This window comes from Meriones unguiculatus, chromosome 21 (assembly GCF_030254825.1).
Source record: "Meriones unguiculatus strain TT.TT164.6M chromosome 21, Bangor_MerUng_6.1, whole genome shotgun sequence".
In the NCBI taxonomy this organism is placed as follows: Eukaryota; Metazoa; Chordata; class Mammalia; order Rodentia; family Muridae; genus Meriones; species Meriones unguiculatus.
The window spans coordinates 45,720,607-45,743,117 of NC_083368.1; the positions used below are offsets into that span (position 1 = coordinate 45,720,607).

Below are 22,511 nucleotides of genomic sequence, written 5' to 3' on the forward strand. Positions count from 1 at the left end.
GCGGGCAAGCAGGAACACCTTTAAGCCTTATGGGAAGGCAACTGCATATCTAAGCCCCAAATCAATTGAGAAAGAAACCCAGGTGAGCAACCAATGATGTGTCTTTAATTCAGCATTGGAATGACATTCTAATGTGTGCGGTAGTGGGACTGGTGAATATGGACTTGATGATTAATTTTTGAAAATGTTTCATGCGTTGAGAATCTGCAGTACAGACCACTGCTCTTTCAAATCAGATAGCCTTTGGCCCTCTAAAAGGCTGTGAAGGAGCAGTGAACTTGACAGTGTGTCTGACTTGATTTTCAGAGGTCCTGTTTTTAATCTGGCCCCTGTTATGCTAGCTTTCAGACACAGATCTTTCCAAATTCCTCTCAGCCAGGTCACGTTCCTTCCATGTTGCGTGAAGAATTGTAGAACTTATTTTTTTGGGGGGAAATGCCAAAGTGTCTGAGGTTTTTAAGGTAGGCTACAAAGTCTGACCTTTTAAATGCCAGAACATATTCAAAGTCTGTTATAGAAATGTTCAAGCTGTGGTACAAGTGTTAGACTATGTATCAGGGTTTGTAGTGTCTCCTGGAGTCTGTTCTTGGTACTAGCTCCCTCTAGGTGTATACAGCTCATCAAGTTCCTTAACCCTCTGAAGTTTGGAGTCTAAACCTTACCATATCCACAGTAACTGTCCAGGTTACTGAGATTGCCAGCATAATTGAAACTAACATCTTAAAGCACTAGTCTGGAGCCCCCACAGCAAACAAACTAATATATCATCATCACCACCATCAACAAAAATTCCAACGTAGAAGGAAGAAAACCATCTTCCTTCATCACATGGTTTAATAAGCGCCTGATGAGATCATCAAGAATTTTGTGATGACATTCTTCAGCAAATTATTGTGAGCTGGTGCTTTGCTGAACACAAGGAAATACTTCTTGACAGCTCAGTAATTCGGGATATGTTACTGGATTTAATTATTTTTCTTTTCAAATCTATGTTAAGTTCTCAAAATGAGCCACTGATTTGACAGTGTCAAGTGTCGGGATAGGGGGTAGGTATGTCTCTTTAATCAGAATAATCAGTTTCTTTGATTGCAAGAATTCCATAGCTCTCTGCATTCTTCCCATTGAAAGTTCACTGTCTTCCTCCCTCTCAGTCTGGACTGTTCGGTTCCTTCGTTGGCCCAATACAATGTATTGGATGTGCTAGTGTCAGTTCCGGCTTGGGCTTCAACAGACCTTGCTCGACTCCCTTGGCTTCCTTGGAACCCTGCTCCTTCCTATTTTGGGAAGTAGCCCAGGCCAGCCTGGAGGTAATGAGAGAGCACAGAAACAGATGAGAGGTCTCAGCAGGAGCTTCCTTGAGTCACTGGCCCAGAAGTGAACAGAAGCATGCCTGGCTGCTGGCCCAGCTAGCTGACCCCAACTCACACCTGTGTCCAAGCATGAACAGAATATCATGCTCAGAAAGGACAGAATAAACAACTGTCTTTACGGGTGGATAGAGGTACCAAATCATTGTACCTGCCTATGGCTGGGATGGAGTCTTCTATCCCTCCTGCAGGGAGAGGTATGGAAAGAGTCATGTTGGTGACTTTATTCTTTCTGATTGTCTTTACAATCTGAGGTGCATGGGAAAGAGTCAAAGTGAATGGACCATAGCTTCTGTAACACCATTGCTGAATTTGGATGTCCCCTCTAGTCATTTAACTTTTCTTTGCTTGTTCTACCAATTAGTAGAACAATTGAATTGGTAGAAATTGAATGAGCATGAAACTGAAATTTGATAGTAGCTTATAAATAAAAAGTATGTGCGTGCTTTGAAAGTGACCTAATTTTCTTGAACCATTAAGTAAATGTTAAGGTCGGTTGTGTGTCTTCTTTAGTGGGGAAGCCCTCCTCCAATAAGAGGTATGTAAATGAAAGAACGGAGTAGGATGTACCCAAGCCTCCTCTCATTCTTCTTCCTCTTGCACTAGGGAGAAACTCAGAGCTTGGCTCCTACACTACCACTGAGCACACCCCTAGCATCAAACCACTTCTCTAATCCACCAAAAGTTAGATAGCAGCTCTAAATTAGTTAAGGCACATTATATACATGCACTCGGGTTTGATTTCTTTTGTTTTCCATGGCCAGGGATGGTGTGGAAACTGTGGGCATTAAATTAGCAAACACTAGGACCCAGCAGCAGACCTTCCATAGTTCTCTCCTCTCCCCCACTGTTCCGTGTGGGGCCTGACTTTTATTCTGTGTGCCTGTCTTTGCCCTCATTCCATGTGTCTTCTCCTTTGGGCCTTCCTCCCAGGTTATCGCTGATTTCCCCACTTCCTTGGCAGTTCCCTCTACAGTTCTTCTGCCATAACTGCAAGCTTTTCATTTATTTTTCTGTTTGGTGAAAACATGCCTGTACTTTCCTTATCCCTACATACATTCCAGTTAGATAGGTGGAGAATAAGGGCCACTCAGTCAGTCTGCAGAAACCTTCCGCTGTACTCACTAATGCCTTATAATGGGCCTCCTGAAGAAATCATGCTGCAGACTTCACACATGTCAAGAATGATGGCACTATTCGAATTCTGGGGTATAGTGCCTTCATGAGGCTTCTCAGTGTACTTCCATCTGAGTGGCCTCTCTTTGGAGCAAGCTGTAAAGGTAATGAATGACACAAGACCAAATTAGGAACATTCACTGCAATCCACATTCTTTTAAGTCCCTCACACAGATAACTTTTGGACTCGAGTTCTGAAAATCCCTTTTCTAGCTAATAAAGAGGTTTTCAGAGCGTGTTGCTTACGTGTGTGTCGCTGTAGAGTCCTTCAGTGGAACCAGTGTTAAATAAGAACTGCTTTCACAACAATCAAAGCCTATTAATGGTGACATCTTTATAGCTTGTGTTGGGGTTTTCCCAAAGTAACAGATTCGAGGAGAGACCTTTTTCTTGTGAAGCATACTCACAAAGGAGATCTATTAGGTGCTGTAGCAAATGTACATTTACAGGAGTCACTGAAAGTCTTTCTTAGAAACCTGCTTAAACTAAGGAAATTATATTTTCCCCCTATCAATTGTTTACCTGAAGTTTATGAGCCTTCTAAATTACTTTGTTCCTAATACTTTTATTTTGTGACTAAGTTGGCTTTTGAATGCTGGATTAACACTAAATATAAGAATGATTGGCCATAAGTACTCCCTGATTTTAGTTATGTAGTAACATCTTCATAGGGCTGAGGTTTTGATCTATTTCTTTTTAGTCTTGATCAAAGGTGGATTTCTGAAAAAAAATAAAACCTTTCCTACTTTTTCTTTGTGTTTTCAAAAGGAAAGTCTGGTGTGTTATAGAATTGTAGGAATTTTTTGATAAATATATGTCTGGAAGTTTCCTATTAATCAAGCCTGGTATTTTATACAGTATTTTATAAACTGGTTTTTAACTGTATATGTATATGTATGTACAATTGTGAATACTCATATATGTGTTGAGAAAGAGAATGGGGTTTTGAAAATTTTTAAAAAAGTCATCCTCTGTCCTTACCTTGGAAAGGTTTTCCTGGTCCTGACAGAGTGAAGAAAATTATTTACAACAAAGAGGCAAAATTCTGTGTTAGTGTGGCATTTGACTAAAGAAATTTAATACAAAACAAAATATATAAAAAAAGCAAGGTGGCATTAATCACTGCTTAACCCATATTTACGGTATGCCTCCTTTATCACAAATCACTTTGTCATTTTTTATGGAAATATGGATACCAAAAAAGTTGACTGATGGGAAACACTTCGAACCATGCCTGGCAGTATGAGCACTCAAGAAGTATGGGACACTGCTGTTACCACCACAATTCCTACCAGAGTCATTCTTGTGAAAATAGTGGGAGTTTATAGGGGCATGACGCTATGCCAAAAATCATTAGATTAAAGCACTTAAATAAGTAAATCCTTCTGGCATTGCTGGAATTTCAGGCTCATAGTCAGCAGCTCCCAATCAATGGTAAATTGATGTGCCAACAGTCACAGTGCAGTTAAGCACTAAATAATGAGATTTCTACCAAGACCTGTGGGAATCAGGGTCGTGTGTGTGTGTGTGTGTGTGTGTGTGTGTGTGTGTGTGTGTACTAGGGAATAAAGAAAGCTTATCAAAGTGGTAGACATTAGGACTGGGCCTGTAGACTGGGTAGAGAGAGATGTGGACAGATGGAGAAAAGGGGCAAAGCTCCCATGGAACACAGCTGCAGGAAGAGAAAGGGGGAGAGGAGATGAGGCAGTGGCAGGCTTTAACTTCTCTGCCATGGGAGGAAAGAGGAGCTCATTATCTCATTAAAGATTCTTTCTGGAGGAGGGTGAATTAATGCTTGAAAGAACCAAGTGACATACAGAGGGAGTGATCAGCTAGAGTGTGGTACTACAGTGCCATCAGGAGAGTTTGAACACAGACACCAGATGCAGACGAGCTAGCATCCTGGGGTATTCGGGCTTGGCACATAAGAAGCATGCCACCACACAAATCAGAAGGCTTCAGTCGCTCCGTGAGCTGGTGAGGCAAGCAGTCGCAGCCTTCCCATTAGTCTTCCATATATTTTGAAATGAGTAAAAGAAGGAAGTTTTGATCTTCTGGAAAAAAAAAAGACAAACCTAGAGGTTTTATTTGAGATAATTAATCACGGGTCCTAATAACAATTAATTTTTTTGTTTTCTCACTTGAGAAAGTTGGCAAGACATATAAAAGTTGATGGCTGTTTCTTCCCGTTTTAGGTCAGTATTTGACTTAACTTACCCTTTCTTCTGCTCTTTGGAAACATCTATATCTTGGTAGAGATTGGGAAATAGGCAATGATCTGAACAATTCCAACAGTTTAAGAAGACCTTGTGTCAGAGATGAGTTAGGATTTATTGATTGGAAGGGGAAGGGGCTTTACAGAAATTACTTGGTTTCTACAAGAGCCAACCGCTGAGAAGCACTGTTTGGAAATGTTATTCATTTGGCCATGACTACAATATAGATATGTATACAATATATGCATGTATCCATATACAGTGTATCACTGTGCATGTATATGTATCTACATATCCAGTAAGTGAGTAAATATGTGCCCAGACAGAAGAGAATAGAGTATATTTCATATCATTTATTCCAGAAAGCTTCATTCCAAGGTGGTTAACAGTCTGAGTAACAATGCTTATTTAATAACCACATACGACTCTTGCTCCATAGGGAGATTTGGTTATAAGGCAGCACAACTCACATGATCTCACCCTGAACACTATAATATCTTCCAGATCCAAATTGTCTCCAGATCAACCCAGACCATGTTTGAAATACCAGATGTATTAGACCCCTTCCTTTTCCCCCTTTTTCTCTTTCAACTATATGTGACATGCAGTCCCTCTGCTGTGGATCAGGAGGGTTACCTGAAATCTTGCCAATGTATCTGGTTTCTTGACATTATAATTCTGGAGAAATTGATGCCATTTCCATTTCTAACTCTAAAATAAACAGAGGGAAGCAGGGGCTTGGAGACTCAGGTCATGGAAATGTAAGCTGAGTTTCTGGAGCCTATAGTTATGGTTATTTAAAAAGTCTTGTTTGTGACTAGTATTTCAAGATAACTATTGTAGAGGGACTTTTATTCTTTCAGAGGACCTTGATAGGTATTCTCAAAGCCCAGCTATGATTTCTCCGAATATAGTCAATCCAGAGGACCTGTTTTCTTGGACAATAAAGAAGAAAAAAATTAATCTGTCATATCCTTCTATTGACACTGGCAAGAATGTGTTGCTAAAATTACATGGAGTAGACAGCTTCAAAACTTGTGTGCTTATGAAAACTATGGGTATTTTAAGGTACCAAGTTTTAATTCTGCAGGGATTGTGATCATATAGTGCTTGTGAAATAAAGATGTGTAACAGAACTGAGGTGTGTCACTCACAACTGGAGTTGCTATATACAGACTGAGGTCCAAATGACCGTGGCTTGTGTAAGCTGATAACACACTGCCTTTCCCAAATGAGCATTTTATGTTTAGCAACTTAGCTTTGACAGGTTGACAAGTGGCTAACTGAAGAGAAAGTTACCCAACATACGATTTGCAATCGTAATTTTAGAGTTAAAAAAAGTTGAAATCAGATTCAATTCTTTTCTTATCTAGATGAAACCCAGAGGAGAAAAACGATCTCAAAAATTATTGAATAGCTGGTGGCACTTTGAGACCAGATCACAGTTTTTCTTGAGCCTTCTTCAATGGTCTTCTCTTCATTTTCACTCTTCTTCTTCTAATATTGACAACTATACAATTCTCATCATTTTCTTACAACTATTGTGTATAAACCCAAAAATTTTAGTGTTCTTGAGTACAAGGATCTGGATTTATTGTCAAGAACAGACAACTGGGCAGAAACTAGCCTGCAAGATTTGGGGGCCCAAACATAAGAATCATCTCTTTTGTGGGGAAGACAACTGTGAACTGGCGTGGTCTGTGCTGAGGGCAGAGAGTTAGGAAGAACTGTGGTGAGGATTCTGGGTCTTAAGTTCCAGGGAATCCTGAACATGGAGTAAATTGGAGAGAGAAATTGCTGGAGCTATTAGAAAAAATAGGGCTCTTGAGCTGAAATTCAAGAGTCGAGGAACCCCAGGTCCTCTGGCACTGTCCCTTAAAAGGTTTGGAATGGACCTTCAACAGCTTGGGGTGGGTGGTGCTGCTGTTACAAACTGGAATTGGTACCTTTTCCTTCATCTGGGATATGCTTGACTTTGGGGAAGGAGACTAATGTTACCAGAAGCCTCAGTGAGGGACAGAGTAGAAGAAATCTGCCTCACACTGTGAGCTATGTCCTCTCTAGGCGGTGTTATTGGATCAGGTTTTAAAACTGCATTCCAGATTGTAATTCAGTCTGGAAGCGGCATATCTACTGAGCAAGGAATGGGAGGATGAATCTGAATCTCTTTTCTCAGAGTGGGATTGTGCTTGTTCATTATAACTGAGGCTGAAGAAGAGGGTTAGAGCATAGAAATTCTTACCCAATGATGAGGCATGAGATAGACCTCTTCAGCTGGATGTCAGTGAGGTTTAAGTTTATGTTAGCCCCAGATGTGGATGTGTAAAATAATTTCTGTCATAGGCAAATGAGTTCACTGCCAGCCCAGAATTCTGTCTCATGGCTTTGGTTGCTGGCAGATTCTGAAAATAAGATATCTTTATTTGTTTTTTGTTTTTAATCAGGGCTTCTTCCTTTGGGTCACAGAAGGGCACAATATATACTGGTTTAACCTCATTCTCCTCTTATTCACTTGATTCCTTTGTCAGTGACAATTTTTGGTGCCTTTACTCGGTCTCAACACTCAGAAAAAAATGAAAGTATGTCTATTTAGAAAAGAAAAGTCAGTGTAAATCTCTATGAAGCCCAGAGAAAAACTTCATTGCTCCAACATGTGAACACATGTATCTTAGTGTTCATGTGAATCAAGGATGTCTGAAGTAGCCTGTCTTGTCTAGGTGACCATATTGTTGAGAGTTCATGGCTGCAGTTTCCTTGCCATATCTAGAGGGTGCTATCTATCCAGCAGCAGGCACCTGGTCCTCTGGCTCTTACGGTGCCACCCCCATGATGTTAACTGAGCTCTGTGTCCTTGGGCTTTGGTATGGCTTAATCAGTTGTCCTCTGCATTTTGACCAGTTGTGGATTCTTATAATAGTTTCCATGTATTGCAAAAAGATGCTTCTTTGATGAGAGGTGCCAGATACTCTTATCTAAGTTTATATATTTATGCACAGTTAGATTTTATACTGGTTTAGCATATTAACAGTAGTGGGCTTTCCTTTAGTGTCCATGACCTCTTCGCCGTAGATAACTGTTTGGTTTACAGTATCAGGCATATCTCTAGCCACTGGGTGGGTCTTGAGTCCAAGTATACACCTGTTGATTACTCCTTCTGATGGTTTAAATAGGTATGGCCCCCATATGCTCATGTGTTTGAATGCTTGGCGCATAGGGAGTGGTACTATTAGGAGTTGTGGCCTTGTTGGAGTAGGTGTGGCCTAGTTGGAGACCTGTGTCACTGTGAGGGCTTGAGCTTTCAGATCTCTTATGCTCAAGTTACACCCAGTGTGACACACAATAAGGATCAAGATGTAGAATTCTCAGCTCCTTCTCCAATACCATGTTTATCTTCACTTTGCCATGTTTCCCTCCATAATGATGATGAACTGAAACTGTAAGCCAGCCCCAACGGAATGTTTTCCTGAATAGGCGTTGCTGTGCTCAAGGTATCTCTTCACAGCACTAAAACCCTAACTATGACACTTCTCAAATCAAAGTACCACTATTGCACCATCATGGATATCTTGCTGGGCTGGTCCCTGGAAAGTCTACATTCACAGCTGGATAAGCCTATTGATCCTTTGGCAGCCTTCATAACACTTTTAGGTACTATAGGGAGGAGGTGTTCAAGTTCCAGGATTCGTTGACATTTTGATACTGAGCAAATTCTGAAAACTTCTTGGGTTTCAATTAAATCAACTTTAAAGAACAGAAAGCAATAGCACCTGCTTCATAAATGTTTTGTGAGGTTTTGTAAGATTTAAATAGTAAGTCTAATAGAATACTGTTTCTTGTATTCAATAAATATTTGTAGATGCCGTGATTGTACTTTCATGATATAAAATAACATTTTAATTGTAATTCCTAAACTCTCTCATACATTTGCTTGCTTTTTAGTCTCTGCCCTCTGAGCTCTCCCTGTACTTGAGGTATTCAGGGCAGATAATGGGCAAAGACATAAATCCATGACTTTTGTGACTTTCAGTATTTGCAGTCTTCTGTAAAGTTGTACTGGCTTCTTTCCCTTCATGATAAAAGCAACGAGAATATAAAGTATGCGGTGTATGTACTTGCAGCTTCCATTTACATACCTGGTGTCATAACAGTGTGAAGCTATAAGGACTTGTTTGAGAGTTAAATCAACAAGAGTGTTAAGTGGAATTAAAAGTGTGATTTATTGAATTTTTAAAATTTTTAAAATTTGTAATAACAGATTCCTCTCTCCCCTCCTTAACAGATGGGCTTAGGTCATGAACAAGGATTTGGAGCCCCCTGTCTAAAATGCAAAGAGAACTGTGAAGGGTTTGAACTGCACTTCTGGAGGTGAGTCCTTGAAGCCGTGGTGTCAGTAGTCTTTCTTCTTCTCTTGGGCAGTGCCCCTTGGACAGTGTGCTTGCACTCTCTGATGAGTTCTTGGGCTCAGCTCCTTAGCTGGAAGGCGTCTGTTTGCTACGAAGTTAATGAAAAGTGAAACTGTTCTGTGTTTATATCATGAAGTAGCTTTGGTGATAACTGGATGTAGAACTGTTTGACTTACTTGCTATCTTTCTGATTTCCTGTGATCATCCTCCACTCCAATACTGAATATGCCTTTTTGAGTGGCAGAGGAGTTTGTGGTAACCCTCCAGGACTCTTAATTAACTTGTCATTGACAATTAACTCCTCACGGCACACACCTGGCTTTGCAGTGCAATCAGTGTGTGTGTGTTCAGTGGCACACTCATATCCTAGTTGCCAGGAAATGACACCACGTTTAGTTCTTAAAAGTTTTCTCACCGGACACGGTGGTGCCTGCCTTTAACCTCACACTTGAGAGGCAGATGCAGGTGGTGGATCTCTGAGGCCAGCCTGGTCTACACTGTGAGTTCCAGGATAGTCAGAGCTACACAGAGAAACCCTGTATTGAAAAACAAAACAAACAAAAAAAATAAAATAAAATAAAATAAAGAGAGAGAGAGAGAGAGAGAGGAGAGAGAGAAACAAGGAAAGAAGGAAAAAGAAATTCTCAAGAGTAAATTTATTACTGAGGAACTTGAAACTTTTTTTAAAAAGAAAATAATTTAAAAAAAAAGAAAATAATTTATTGCTAGTTTTTTAATGAAGTTCATGTATATTAAAGACAGAAGTTAATGGATTAAAAATGTTACTTTGGACAGATTTCATTTGTATCCTGTAAATCTTAAAATGGAAAATGAAAGTTCTTTCACATGGCTGCTAGGAGTCAGAGATAATGGCTGTCCTGTGGCAAGAAACTTTTTTTTTTCCAGTACTGATAATTGGGGCCAGAGCCTCAGGTATGCAAAGCAAACATTGTCCATTGAACCGTAGCCCCTGTTTATACTGAACTTCATTTAGCTACTATTTCTGCCTCAGATTGCCGTAAAATGGCACATACCTTTAATCTTATCACCAAGAAGTAGAGGAAGTTGGATCTCTGTGAGTTCAAGGCCAGCCTGATCTACAAATTGAGTCTAGGACAGCTGAGGCTCTGTTACACAGAGAAACCTTGTCTTGAAAAAAAAAATCTAGAGCCATTATGACTATGTACAGTATATAGTAAAGGGGAGGTATAATAAAATCTGGCATATTTGTCTTCTTTAAAAGCTTGTATGTTGGAGACGATTGAGGGGGATGCAGCTGGGATATAAATTGAATAAATTGTAATAAATGATAATAATAAAAATTTTTTAAAAAGCTTGCATGTTAAATAAGCTCTAATTAATAGACAAAAATGTCTTAAAGAGCAATGGCAACGTAAATCACTATGTCCAGAATTAATGGTTCCATTCCTTATTTTGTTGTTTATTTTCAAAGAACTTAGAATTTTCCATGGAATTTGTCAATTCCAGCCTTCAACAGCTATCATTGCCTGTAGGGTAATACAAAGATATCACTGAACACAGAAAAATTTCTTGGGATTAGAGTGAGGTTATCTACCTGTACTCCTGAAGGGCCAGAGTCACGGATGTTCAAATCTCATCATAAAACTTGTGTTTGCTTGTTTTCTGTCCATTTCTTCTTCTGCAGACTTTTTACTGTATCTACTATAGGATAAATTCTGTGAGTAGTTGGTATGTTCTGTTTTTTGGGGAAGAACGGCAAATGTTTGTTTGTTTTATATTCTCTGTTTATTGAATCCAGGAATAAGGAACCCACAGACAGGAGGGTGACTATTTCACCTCTGATGGCCATCACTACTTTGTGGCTTACCGGGTGACTTTGCAGAAGGACACATTGCCCCCTGCTGGCCTGTGGTTTTCAGCTTAAAATAATCCTTTCAGTTATGCAATTTCCTAAACTACTTATAAGATTTTTAAAGCTCAGTCCTAAGACAGAGTTCTTTTTCGGTAAACCAGGTTAGTTTAGAGTAACTTGTTGATGTGTATCATTTTTCTCCTGCAGATTGCTATGCTATAATCTGATAATTTCAAATTGTTGAAATGTTGGCCAGGCAGGAACAGACCTCCATGCCATAAAATCCTTTCTTTCTTTCTTTCTTTTTCTTTCTTTCTTTCTTTCTTTCTTTCTTTCTTTCTTTCTTTCTTTCTTTCTTTCTTTCTTTCTTTCTTCCTTTCTTCCTTTCTTTCTTTCTCTTTCTCTCTCTCTCTCTCTCTTTCTTTTGTCTCCCTCTCTCCATCTCTGACTGTCTGTCTGTCTCTCTTTCTTTCATTTTATCATACAGGCTGCTTTGATAAACTGGCCATAGTCTTTAGTTCCAAGAGTAATAAATACTAGAGGTTGGCCTCCTGCCAGATGATATTTCTTAGTAATGCTGTCATCCTCTTGGAGGGGGTCCAGACAGATTTCTCCAGTAGGATTCTTTGTCATTCCCCAACCTCCATAACTGGAAGACCAGAGGCAGATGCCTTTGACCTCTGGGTGCAGCTAGTGTTCCGCATTAAAAAAAAAATGTATTTTAAATTATTTACGTATTTAAATTTTATGTGCATGGATATTTTGCCTGCATGGATTTTTGTGTGCCACATGTATGGTTTGTGCCCTCAGATGTCAGAAGAGGGTGTACGGTTCTCTGGAACTGGCGTTACAGGCAATTGTTAGCATCCATGTAGATTCTAGAAGCTGAATCTTCACTCTCTGGAAGAGCAGCAGCTACTCTTAACCACCGAGCCATCTTTCTAGCTCCCTTTTGGCATAGTCATAGAAACATATTCGAGACCAATGGTCCTGAGTGCAAACAAAGATGTCACCTGCAAACTAGAACCATGGAATCCCCAGCCACTTCATCGCCTTCATCTTCACAGTGAACCTCAACATTTAGGATTCAGTCCATACCATCCCCACAGCCATAGAATGGTATGTTGAATGGTTTGATAGGTGCTGTTTTGTACTTCTCAATTGCCCTAGAACCTCTTTGCACACCAGCCCTATTTCTTTAATGACATTCATCTGGCCTCGACTTATTCATCCCGCCTTTTTCACCCTCCTTCTAAGCATCATGTATTCCTATCTACTTGTTTGATATTATCCCCCAGATTGTCTGAATTTAGTATCACCTATGTCCATGCTTAGAAAGATTCTGCCTCCTAGCACTAGAAAAAGAAATTCTTAGATCACGCACTGCTATTGCCTACTGTATCAGTCAGCAATAGCTGCTATAATAAAACACCACAGATTTAGTGGATTAAGCACAAATGTGTTTCCCCAGCCGCTGTGAAAGAGGTAAAGTTCTGTTGAGGGTCCACTTCTGAGTTGCAGGCAGTCACCTTCTCACTATACACTCTCATGGCCAGAGAACGTGTTCATATGCACACACACATGGGAGGGGGTCATCATAACTGGCCTCCAGTCCTATCTTTCTTTATGAGCTCCTTGAACCTTAATTACCTCCTGGAAGCTTTAACTTTAACACTACTTCCATTAGGCAATAGGAGTTCAGCATGTGAATTGATGGGATCTATTGTGATCATGTACTTCCACACATTTTCACGTTAGAGATAATTTCTCCTGAATCCTACTGAGCATCCAGGCTTCACCTTAAGCCTCTGGCAAGTGCCTTCCATTGCCTCATTGCTTCAGACAAGGGAGCCCACTTGATACAGGCAGCCTCTTGGCACAGCCCAGGCAGAGAGCTGTGGATAGTGCTCGGATCCAGAAAGGTGGATGGAAGTTGAGAAATTGTCACAAAAGTTATAGAAAGCTAAAAATAAATCTTTGTACTTATAGAAATGTAGAAGGCAACTTCCAGCTCTGCTCACCAAACCCCATTCAAATTAGCAACACTTGAAAATGTTACAACTACTTGTTTGTGCTAATGAGTTTTTAATAAATATAAATTATGAACCATTTCCCTATGCCACACATGTGGTTTTTCCATTTCTGTGTAACCATTTACTACAAACTGAGTGGGTGAAAAGACCATCTGTTAATGAACTAAGCCTTCGTGCTTACAAAGCAAGCTGGGGAGGGAGAAGGGGCAGCATAGCCGATTCTCCTCTTGGCATCTCAAAAGGCCAATATTAAAATGTTTGTTTTCTATTTAATTGCTCACTCTTGCTGTTTGTGGAACCTCATTCTTGTTGTTATTGGACAGCCGAGATCCCTGTCTCTTCACTTCCTTTCAGATGAGGTTACTGTTGTCTTCAGCAGCCGCACACCTACCTTGACATATAGTCACTTACTTCCCTCTTTGAATCAAAAGTAGTTAGAACCCTTTCTGTGTCCTCAATCTCTCTGATGTCTGTTTCCATTCCTTTTTAAGGGCTTGAGTGATTAGAGAGTAGGTCTTCCTGGACACTCCTCTGCCATTTACCAAAACAAACAACAACAACAAAACAACATATTTATGGGAACAATATTGGGTGAAAGTCTTAAGGGCAACCTTAGATTTTGCTTATCAGAGCCTTTTGTTGTTGTTCCTGATTCTTCTTAACTTTCCTTACATCCATCATTTTATGTGAGGAAGCAGCCCTAGGAAAGTAAATAGATTCCTTACCAATGTCACGGCTTATGAATGCAGAGTTGAACTTGAACCCAAAGAGTGGCAAAGTCTCCATGACTATCTTTCTTCTTGCCGTGATAGAAACTGGAACACATTTTTACCTCCACAAGGCAGCTTTGAGCTTCAGCAGCCTGCTCTGAAGTTGATATTGGTGGCACAGACATCCTTGCAAACAATGGCATCCTTTATCTGTGAGCACTTCCCTTCTTCAGTGTGCTAGAGGTTCCAAGACTAAAGGAAAACTAGAGACTGAAAAAGCATCTATGCAGCAAGAACTATCTATGGGACACACTTCCAGCAATATGCAGATATAAGCATTTGTGAAATGTCTGGCACAATCCCAAGATTTTAAGTCATTTATAGCCGCTTTTTTCCCCATATGTAGTAAGGTCATTGCAACCATAGGTCACTCATCATATAAGTAACAATTATAGTTTTGTCTTAGCTTTGTTAAAACAGCTGCATTTTACAATGATGAAATTACTTTGATTATAGTATACATGTTGCAGAATTTCTAATGGATTTAAACCTGGTAAAAAACTGAGTATTCCCGACCATAAATGGAATAACCCTTGTGCTGAATTCTGTAACAGAGGCCCATGCTCCTGGCCATATATGTATATCCCTTTACAAAAGGGCAGCTTCCAGCCTTTTAAGTTACGATTTGTAGCAGTTCCACAGTCTTGCTTAGCTCACCAGGGCAGCTGGCAGTGTGTCAGAGCTCTCCAGGTTTCGCTACTTGCAATGGAAAAATAATCGTTTTTATGAACCATGATACAGCAGCAATCATTTCTCTCTCAGGAGAATAAACTGGAGTTTGTTGACTGCTTCCAGTGTGAAACTGTACATTTCTGTGTTTTTCTTTGTTAAAGCTTTAGAAATTCCATTTTCTCTTCCTTGGATTCAACTCAAGAACCCTTGAGTTGTCACATAAAATATTAAGTCAAGAGTTTGGGTTTATTGTATATATTGGGGTGTGTGTTTGTGTGTGTGTGTGTGTGTGTGTGTGTGTGTGTGTGTATTGGGTGCTAATTTTTAAAAAATAACCTTTTATTCCAAACAGCAGTCCCCCAACACACCTTAGGGCCTCAAAGTTTACTTCTCTTTTTTTAACGAGTAAAAAAAGATGATTTTAACCTAACTTGACTCTGAATCCAGTTAGCTAGTTCCCCTATGTCCCTGACACTGTAGGAACTATAAAAATTATTATGAAATGATTTAAGAGCTTTTTTTTTTTTTTAACTGGTACAGCACAGAGTTCCACAGGGCTCAGCTCTTGACACCTGCCCCGACGCCTTGCTGGTGTGGCGGCTGGTGCTGGCTCCTCCCTGTGGGCAAGGAGCTGCAGTGGGGTATCGGGGAGCACATGCTCGCCTCAGCTGCTGCAGCAGTGGTGTCCCGCTGAGGAAGTGTGCATCCTGCCCTTTCTGGGTCGTCACACTTCACTGAGTGGTCATCCTCAAACGACCCCTCTGGGAGTGGGAATGCAGAAGAGCTAGGGAACAGTCCCAGTTTGAACTGTTCATTGATCAGTAATAGGTTTTCCCTACTTAGAAAAGTGAGCGTGGGGTAATGTGAGACTTCCTATTTCTCTTCTTGTTCACCATAGCTGTTGGCATGTGGCTTAACCTGGTATCATTTGCCTGATAAAGGTATAGTGGGTGGGTAAAGGGGTTGGTAGAGAAAGGAGCTTCATCCAAAACATGAATTCTCCAAAGGATGACCAAACCATCTCATAAAAGTAATGGCGGGTGGACCTTGTGTCATTCTTGTCAGTGTGCCTTCTACTTTGTTCTTTCACAGTAAACATAACTGTTCCCACAGTTTGCCAAAACTCACGTTTACCCACCCGAGTTTCATTTCTCTTACCATGTCTTTTATTGCTCATAAAACAAACAAACAAACAAAAACCCTAACTCCTTAATTTATGGGACACATGTTTACTCCTGTAAACCTGGGTCACCGGAGCCAAAGTCAGCTCTGTTTCTGTAAGCAGCCACTCTGTTGATTGGTAGAAGGCATCTCATAGCTCACAGCCTCATAAAGATCTGTTTTGAGAACTGAATTCCTCCTCCACCTCGTTCCCTCTCCAGAAGGTAAAGCTTTAATTGTGATCTAACCACTATGCGATGGTTTTATAGATAATTCCATTGCTTTGGCTAACTGCAGGCAAATAAAGGCCACACTGTGGAAGGGTGATCTGATCCTTCCACTAGATGGAGTATGAGATAAGCGGGTGTAAAAAGGATCTTTTATGGCTATAATAAGATGCATTAATTCTCCACAGACTCTTACCAAATAAAGGTTCCTGACCAATATGAGTCCAAGAAAAGACATGTGCTTGTTCATCCCCAGTGTCTGCCCCCTCTCTCCCGCCTCTCCCTCTCCTCTCCCTTTTCCTCCCTCCTTCTCCCTCTTTTCCTCCCTCTCTGTTCTCTTCTTCTCTTTAGGTCATACCTAGCCTTTCCAGTTTATGTATTGGAAAGTTGTTTGTTTTTTTTTTTTTTTTTTAAACTGGAGACACAAAAATATATATAATTATTTAAGAATTTGTTATTCGGCAAAGGTATCCATTTGACTTTTAGCACTTTGTCATTCCTACTTCTGGCATAAAAAAACTGTTTTAAATCAGAAAGCCTGTTAAAATCTACATACTAATCCTTTGTGCCTTATGTGACCTGTCTTTCTTTTCTTTCTTTCTGTCTTTCCTTCCTTCCTTCCTCCCTCCCTCCCTTCATTCTTTTCTGATAAATCCTTATTAATTGTGTTTCATTGATTTTTCTCACTGCTCTAAATAGTACCTATGGGACAATATGAATAATTGGAGATAGTAGGGTTAGTTTCTTGCCTTAAATTTTAAAATTAATATACTATCTCTAAATGTATGCTAAGTGTTTGCTGGATTGGGATTGGGTATTTTTATTTTCTTCTACCCAAAGAGGCTTTCCTGAAGTCTCCTGACTCTTTCCTGAGATCCAAAAATAAGTTGTGATCATGAGAGATATTGGATGTTACTATTAATGAAAAATGGGCATTCACATCATTAGCTCCCCATCACTTAATTTTATTCCTTGTGATTTAGAGTTATTTGACCCTTAAAAAAATAATTTCTTAGATAGAATACGTAACCCAGTAATTGTCCTTTCTGGTATAAGCATCTATACTCTAAAGTTCTTTTATTAGTGATCTGTGTAATTTAGCACACCCGCTTCACAGTACCTAATACTAATTTGCATCTGTAGTGACCCCTGAGCAATCTAAAGTTGGAGAATGCTTTTTGAAGTGCTCAACTCCATTGCCCTATATTTCCACTCCAGCTTAAAAGTTTGATACCACACTGCCCCTGTCCCTCTTCCTCGGTCACCTTTTCCAGGTTGGTCCTGTGCCAGGTGCCTTCCTGGGTCCTCGGCCTTTCATGCCATACTGTCCGCAGGAGACAAAGGTGTTGACACAATTCATCCACATTATATACTGCTCCCTGAATTTCAAGATGTGAAGGTTTTGCTTGACCAGGATAGTTAACACTTGCAGTCTACTTGATATCATTATCCCATATCACAGTAGTTTAGTTTTGAAAGTGTTTAACCTTTCAACCTTCCCAATCCCTTACCTGAATTCCATTTCTCTTTTGTATTTTTAATCTTGATAAACAATTCCTTTTATCATCTTTTTCATTACAAAATCCTTGTCTCTTTGAGAGTCTGTCACTAATCCTAAATCAACCACAAGATTAGTTAGTGTTGCCTATAAGAAGATCTGAACTCTCCTTGTCTCCACTGTCTGATGTCCTAGTTCCAGTTGTAGCATATTTTACCTGGACCACAGCAAAGACCACCAACATTGTGAACTGCATTATGAAGTAGCCACAGTGCTGCTTTCATTAAGAAACACACCACAGTGACTCCATGCACAATTTTTTTAATGATGTGCATGTATCTGAAAGTCTTACATGCTATGTAGCCTACAGGTATATTCTATCCCTAATCCAGTCTCCTCATGATATTTGAAACAATAAGTCTATTCATGTAACTAATTATCTGTGATTCTATGCTTCATAATTGCTGTTATAATGAAAGTCAAGCTCTGTATGATGTGCTGTCATTCCCACGGCTCCTTGGCCCCGCAGTGTGCCTTTGAGGTATCCTATGCCTGTCACGCTCCCTTCCTGCTTTCTCTGGTATGGGACCTATGTGAATATCTCTTTCCTAATTTACACCTACTACAAATACTCCTCTTTTTAGTCAAACATTGGGAGGAGCCTTTCCTCAGCCACAGATAACAACTTGCACACCCACACACTCATGGTTTATGCCTCTTTCAGCTCTTCCTTTTGGAATTCTTGCCTTACCAGGTTGAAGTAAAAATTCCCCTGTCATGGTAGCCTGTTTATCATTCTAACACAAATGTAATTAAAGTGTGTGTCTTATGTAATCTTCTCACCAGGAAGTAGATTTTAGAAGATCATAGGCTGGACCTGTGGTTTTCTTTGGGTTTGGGTCTCAAGAGTGCTGCTTGACACATGGATACACACATAGCTTGCATGAGTGAATGCCTAATGCTAAAGAGTTTGATGGAAAAAGGTTGTGTTCTTAAATTTGATTCATCACTATGGGAGACTATTGATTCATTTGTCTTTATTTTTGGAGTCAGGGTGTCAATATGTAGCCCTGGCTGGCCTGAAACTGATACCAGGCCATTTTTCTCTTAAACACAATGGAAAACTTGCTGGGTAAATGTTGAAAAAAATAAGGGGAAGAAAAAAAAGGAAGGAATGGAAAAAGGAAATATGAAATGGAAAAGGAAACAGAGAGGATTAGAAAGGAAAGGAAACAGAAGATGGAAATGGAAAGGAAAGTGGAAAAGGCTGTGGACCTAAATGTGAGATGATGGCATTTTGTGGGGGAATGTACATGAGTCTCCCACTCACTTAAAAAAAATTTGGGAAAGACAGCAAAATACTAACAGGTTATGAGTGAAACATGAAGTCTTTTGCTGGAGTACTTTAGGTGGCTATTTTGTTTATTTTGGTGAGAGAGTGAGGAACACACCAACATGGTTGTCCTCACACTAGGCTGCTTGAACATGTACTTCTTAGAGCTGGATCTTTCCAAGGCATAGAGAGCAAGAGTGTGTTCTCATGTGTCTTTCTTGCTTAGGTTATCAATACCCATCCCTCCTCTTTGAAAAAAACAACTTGGGTTTTTTGTTTTGTTTTGTTTTGTTTTTTCTTCTGAGCCTGAAGAACTGCACATGTGTAATTATCACTGATTTGGTGTATTGGTCATTTTTTTTTTGCCTTTTCCCAAATTATAGAAAAATATGTCGTAACTGCAAATGTGGGCAAGAAGAGCATGATGTCCTCTTGAGCAATGAGGAGGATCGGAAAGTGGGGAGACTCTTTGAAGACACCAAGTACACCACCCTGATTGCCAAGCTGAAGTCAGATGGAATTCCCATGTATAAACGCAATGTAATGATCTTGACCAATCCAGTTGCTGCCAAGAAGAATGTCTCCATCAACACAGTTACCTATGAGTGGGCTCCCCCGGTCCAGAATCAGGCACTGGTAAGTACCAGGGAGGGATGAAGAAGGGATAAAGATTTATTTAGGGTAGTTCTTTTTGTGGAGGGTTCAGTCACCACATATCTGTTGTCTTTCTTGAGTTCCCATTATTTTGCCTTTGGATTCCTGTTACTACTGTTTTAAACATTTGTCTACATGCCACACAGAATCTGTCTGACTATCTAATATACCTTATTTTTTTTTTTAGGAAATTACTAACAATTGTAGTAATTATATGAAAATCAGAGAAAAAATAATTAGGTGTTTTGTATCAATCTAGCCAATTTTCTACTATACTTTTAAATTTTTTCTTAAGATGAGAAAGAATAAATAATAGATTTTCTGCCTTTTTTTAGAACTTAATTTAAAAAGTTCGAGCATTATATTTCTTTTACTATAAAAGGCAAAAAAATGTGATTTTGCATCAAGCTCCTTCAATTATTATGACACCTAGATAAAGCATTGGAGGGTCAGTTAGGGCATTCTGGTAAATCTTGCAAATGATGTTTGTATATGATGAAAGAGCCACTGATCCACCCGGCACTCAGAACGATCTACCCAAAATGTTTCATGTAGCCATGCATCTGTTGGTGTAGCACAAGTAAACAGTAGTAATCCGTTGTTCTTAAAATCTGGATGGTGTTTCCATGGAGAAACAAAAAAATGTGTCCATTATGCACATTGAAACCTGTTTTCATGTGTTAATGTCTCTAGATATTTATAGTAAAAGGATGAACCTCTCTTCTTAAGTAAACTAGTTTCTGGGTGTGCTATAAAAGATTGAAGAACCCCATTTAACACTGCTCTCCCTGTGTGTCAGGCTAGGCAGTACATGCAGATGCTGCCTAAGGAGAAGCAGCCAGTGGCAGGCTCGGAGGGGGCTCAGTACCGCAAGAAGCAGCTGGCCAAGCAGCTCCCTGCACACGACCAGGACCCTTCCAAGTGCCATGAGCTGTCTCCCAAAGAGGTGAAGGAGATGGAACAGTTTGTGAAGAAATACAAGAACGAGGCTCTGGGAGTGGGTGACGTGAAGCTTCCCTCCGAGATGAATGCTCAGGGTGACAAGGCGCACAGCCCTGCTGGGGACAGGAACACTCCCGAGGTGGTCAGTCCTAAGGACAAGTCTGCTGAGCCCAAGAAGGCCCAATACGTGAGTAGTCATGCTGTTGACTTGCTGTGTGTATGTATGATGGATCTTTTTCTTTCTTAGAGCAAGTGTGCATGCGTGTGTGGGTCATTCCTCTGTTGCTAAAAGGATTAGGTAAGAAAAGGAAAATGAACAAATTTGAGTTTTATGTGCTCACGGTACTTGGCATTAGCTTTTATGCTTCTTACTTGAATACAACAGACCAGCATGGCAGCTGCCTCTTTAAAAAAGCTTTTAAAACATTTTATTTATGTATTATTTTATATGTATGGATGTTTTTTGCCTACATATATGTCTGTGCGCCACAAGCATGCAATGCCCCTGGAGGTCAGAAGAAGTTTTTGGACGACCTAGGACTGGAGAAATAGACAGTTGTCAGCCACCATGGGGTTGCTGGGACTCAAACCCAAGTCCTCTGTAAGAGAAGGCAGGTGCTCTTGACTACTGAGCCAGCTCTCTGGCCCCAGCATCTGTTTCTAAACGTTATCCTAGTGTTAATTAGTTATCCTTTACATATTCTTAATGTTTCTCTAGTCTAATTGCATTGGCCAGCATTGGCTAATAACATCAGTGTAATCCTGAGTAGTGATGGCACCACTCAACATCTTCATCTCACCTTAGCAAAGAATACATTGAATCTTTGTACCTTATTGTGACTGATGTAGATCATAGGAGGGAAGCATCTACCGATTCCTAGTGAATGTTTATTAACCCTTGCATTGATGAAGCTGTTTTCCATTCTTGGTTGATTCAGTATGTGACTTGACAGTTTCATACGTGTGTTACATATTCTGATTACTCCCATCCCTCTCTTATCTTCCTCTCACTCCTGTTAAAGTCCTTGTGTCCCTTCCTCATGGTAACGTATTTTTGTTTTGTGATCCACTGAGTTTAACCTAGACTGTGTGGTCAAGGGGTCGGAAGTGTAGATCGGAGGCTAGTGGACTCACCATTGAGTACACAGATGAAGACAATGTCTGTCCCTCCCCGGGAATCCACCCTATGAGGCCCTCCCCAATGCATGATTGACTGCTGAACGGCCCAGTCTTGGGCAGGCCCAGTGCAGACAGCCTCTGCTGCTGTGAGCAGAAGCGATGGTGGGGTCCCACCCAGAAGACATCATTCCACAGCCATTTTCTCCCCATCTTCCAGTCTCTCCACCCACTCTTCCAAGATAGCCCTTGAATGCTAACATACCCTCCTTAGAGCTGACACTCAACTGTCATTTCTCCTCAGCTCCCTAAGCATCCTGAGTCTCTGCACTCACCACGATTAAGGCTGAGGGTGAAACATAATCATTTAGAAGGCAGTAAGTTCCCCACCGGGGCCCAAGACTTCCTCAGCCAGGGCTTTTCACTGGGTTTATAGTAACAAGTATGAATTCCCTCTTATGGATCAGGCCTCAAAGCCAATCAGAGAACTTACCTTTACCATAAACTGGAATAATATGTGCTTAGGGTAATCTAGCTTTGCTTGTGAGACCATGGACTTGAATCTGTGCAGCTGTATTGGTTCTTAAAACTCTCTGTCCTTTGAAGGGGCACGGTGGAGATGAGGGAGGGAGGGAGGGACTGGGAGGAAATGAGGGATGGGGACACGGCTGGGATACAGAGTTAATAAAATGTAACTGATAAAAAAATAATAATAAAATCTAAACTATCAAAAAAAAAAAAAAACCTCTCTGTCAAAGAGGTGTTTTGTTTTTGTAATGACTTGAAGGTAAAGGAGAATCATGATTCAGATAAATAAAGTGCCAGGCCTGAGCTGACTGTAATGCATTTCTCACAGATAAAATTAACACATCCCTTAATAAGATTTAATCCTCAAAACATTTACTCACAGCTCTTAGACAATCATTTTTTAGAGAACTGACATGAAATTGAGGTGAAAATTACTGTTAACCTTTTCCCGGTGAATGACTTCCGTTTGGGAAGCAGTGCTGTGTTGTACTCAGGGCAAAAGAAGTTGATTGGGATAAATGGAAACTGAGTGATTTGACAAAATGTCATTTGACAAAAATGTCTGTTCCGTATTGTCATTT

The 22,511-nt window shown here is 40.2% G+C and overlaps 1 protein-coding gene across 2 annotated transcripts in view; it reads left to right on the forward strand.

Annotated features, from left to right (window-relative positions):
• The window catches only part of Tes (testin LIM domain protein), a 38,740-nt gene that overhangs the window by 10,373 nt on the left and 5,856 nt on the right, over window positions 1–22,511 (forward strand). For both annotated transcript variants that reach the window (XM_021644096.2, XM_060373734.1), the window contains exons 2-4: window positions 9,039–9,124; window positions 19,074–19,326; window positions 20,144–20,473. In XM_021644096.2, coding sequence (XP_021499771.1) covers window positions 9,039–9,124; window positions 19,074–19,326; window positions 20,144–20,473 — 669 coding nt within the window. The remainder of the gene's footprint in view (window positions 1–9,038; window positions 9,125–19,073; window positions 19,327–20,143; window positions 20,474–22,511) is intronic.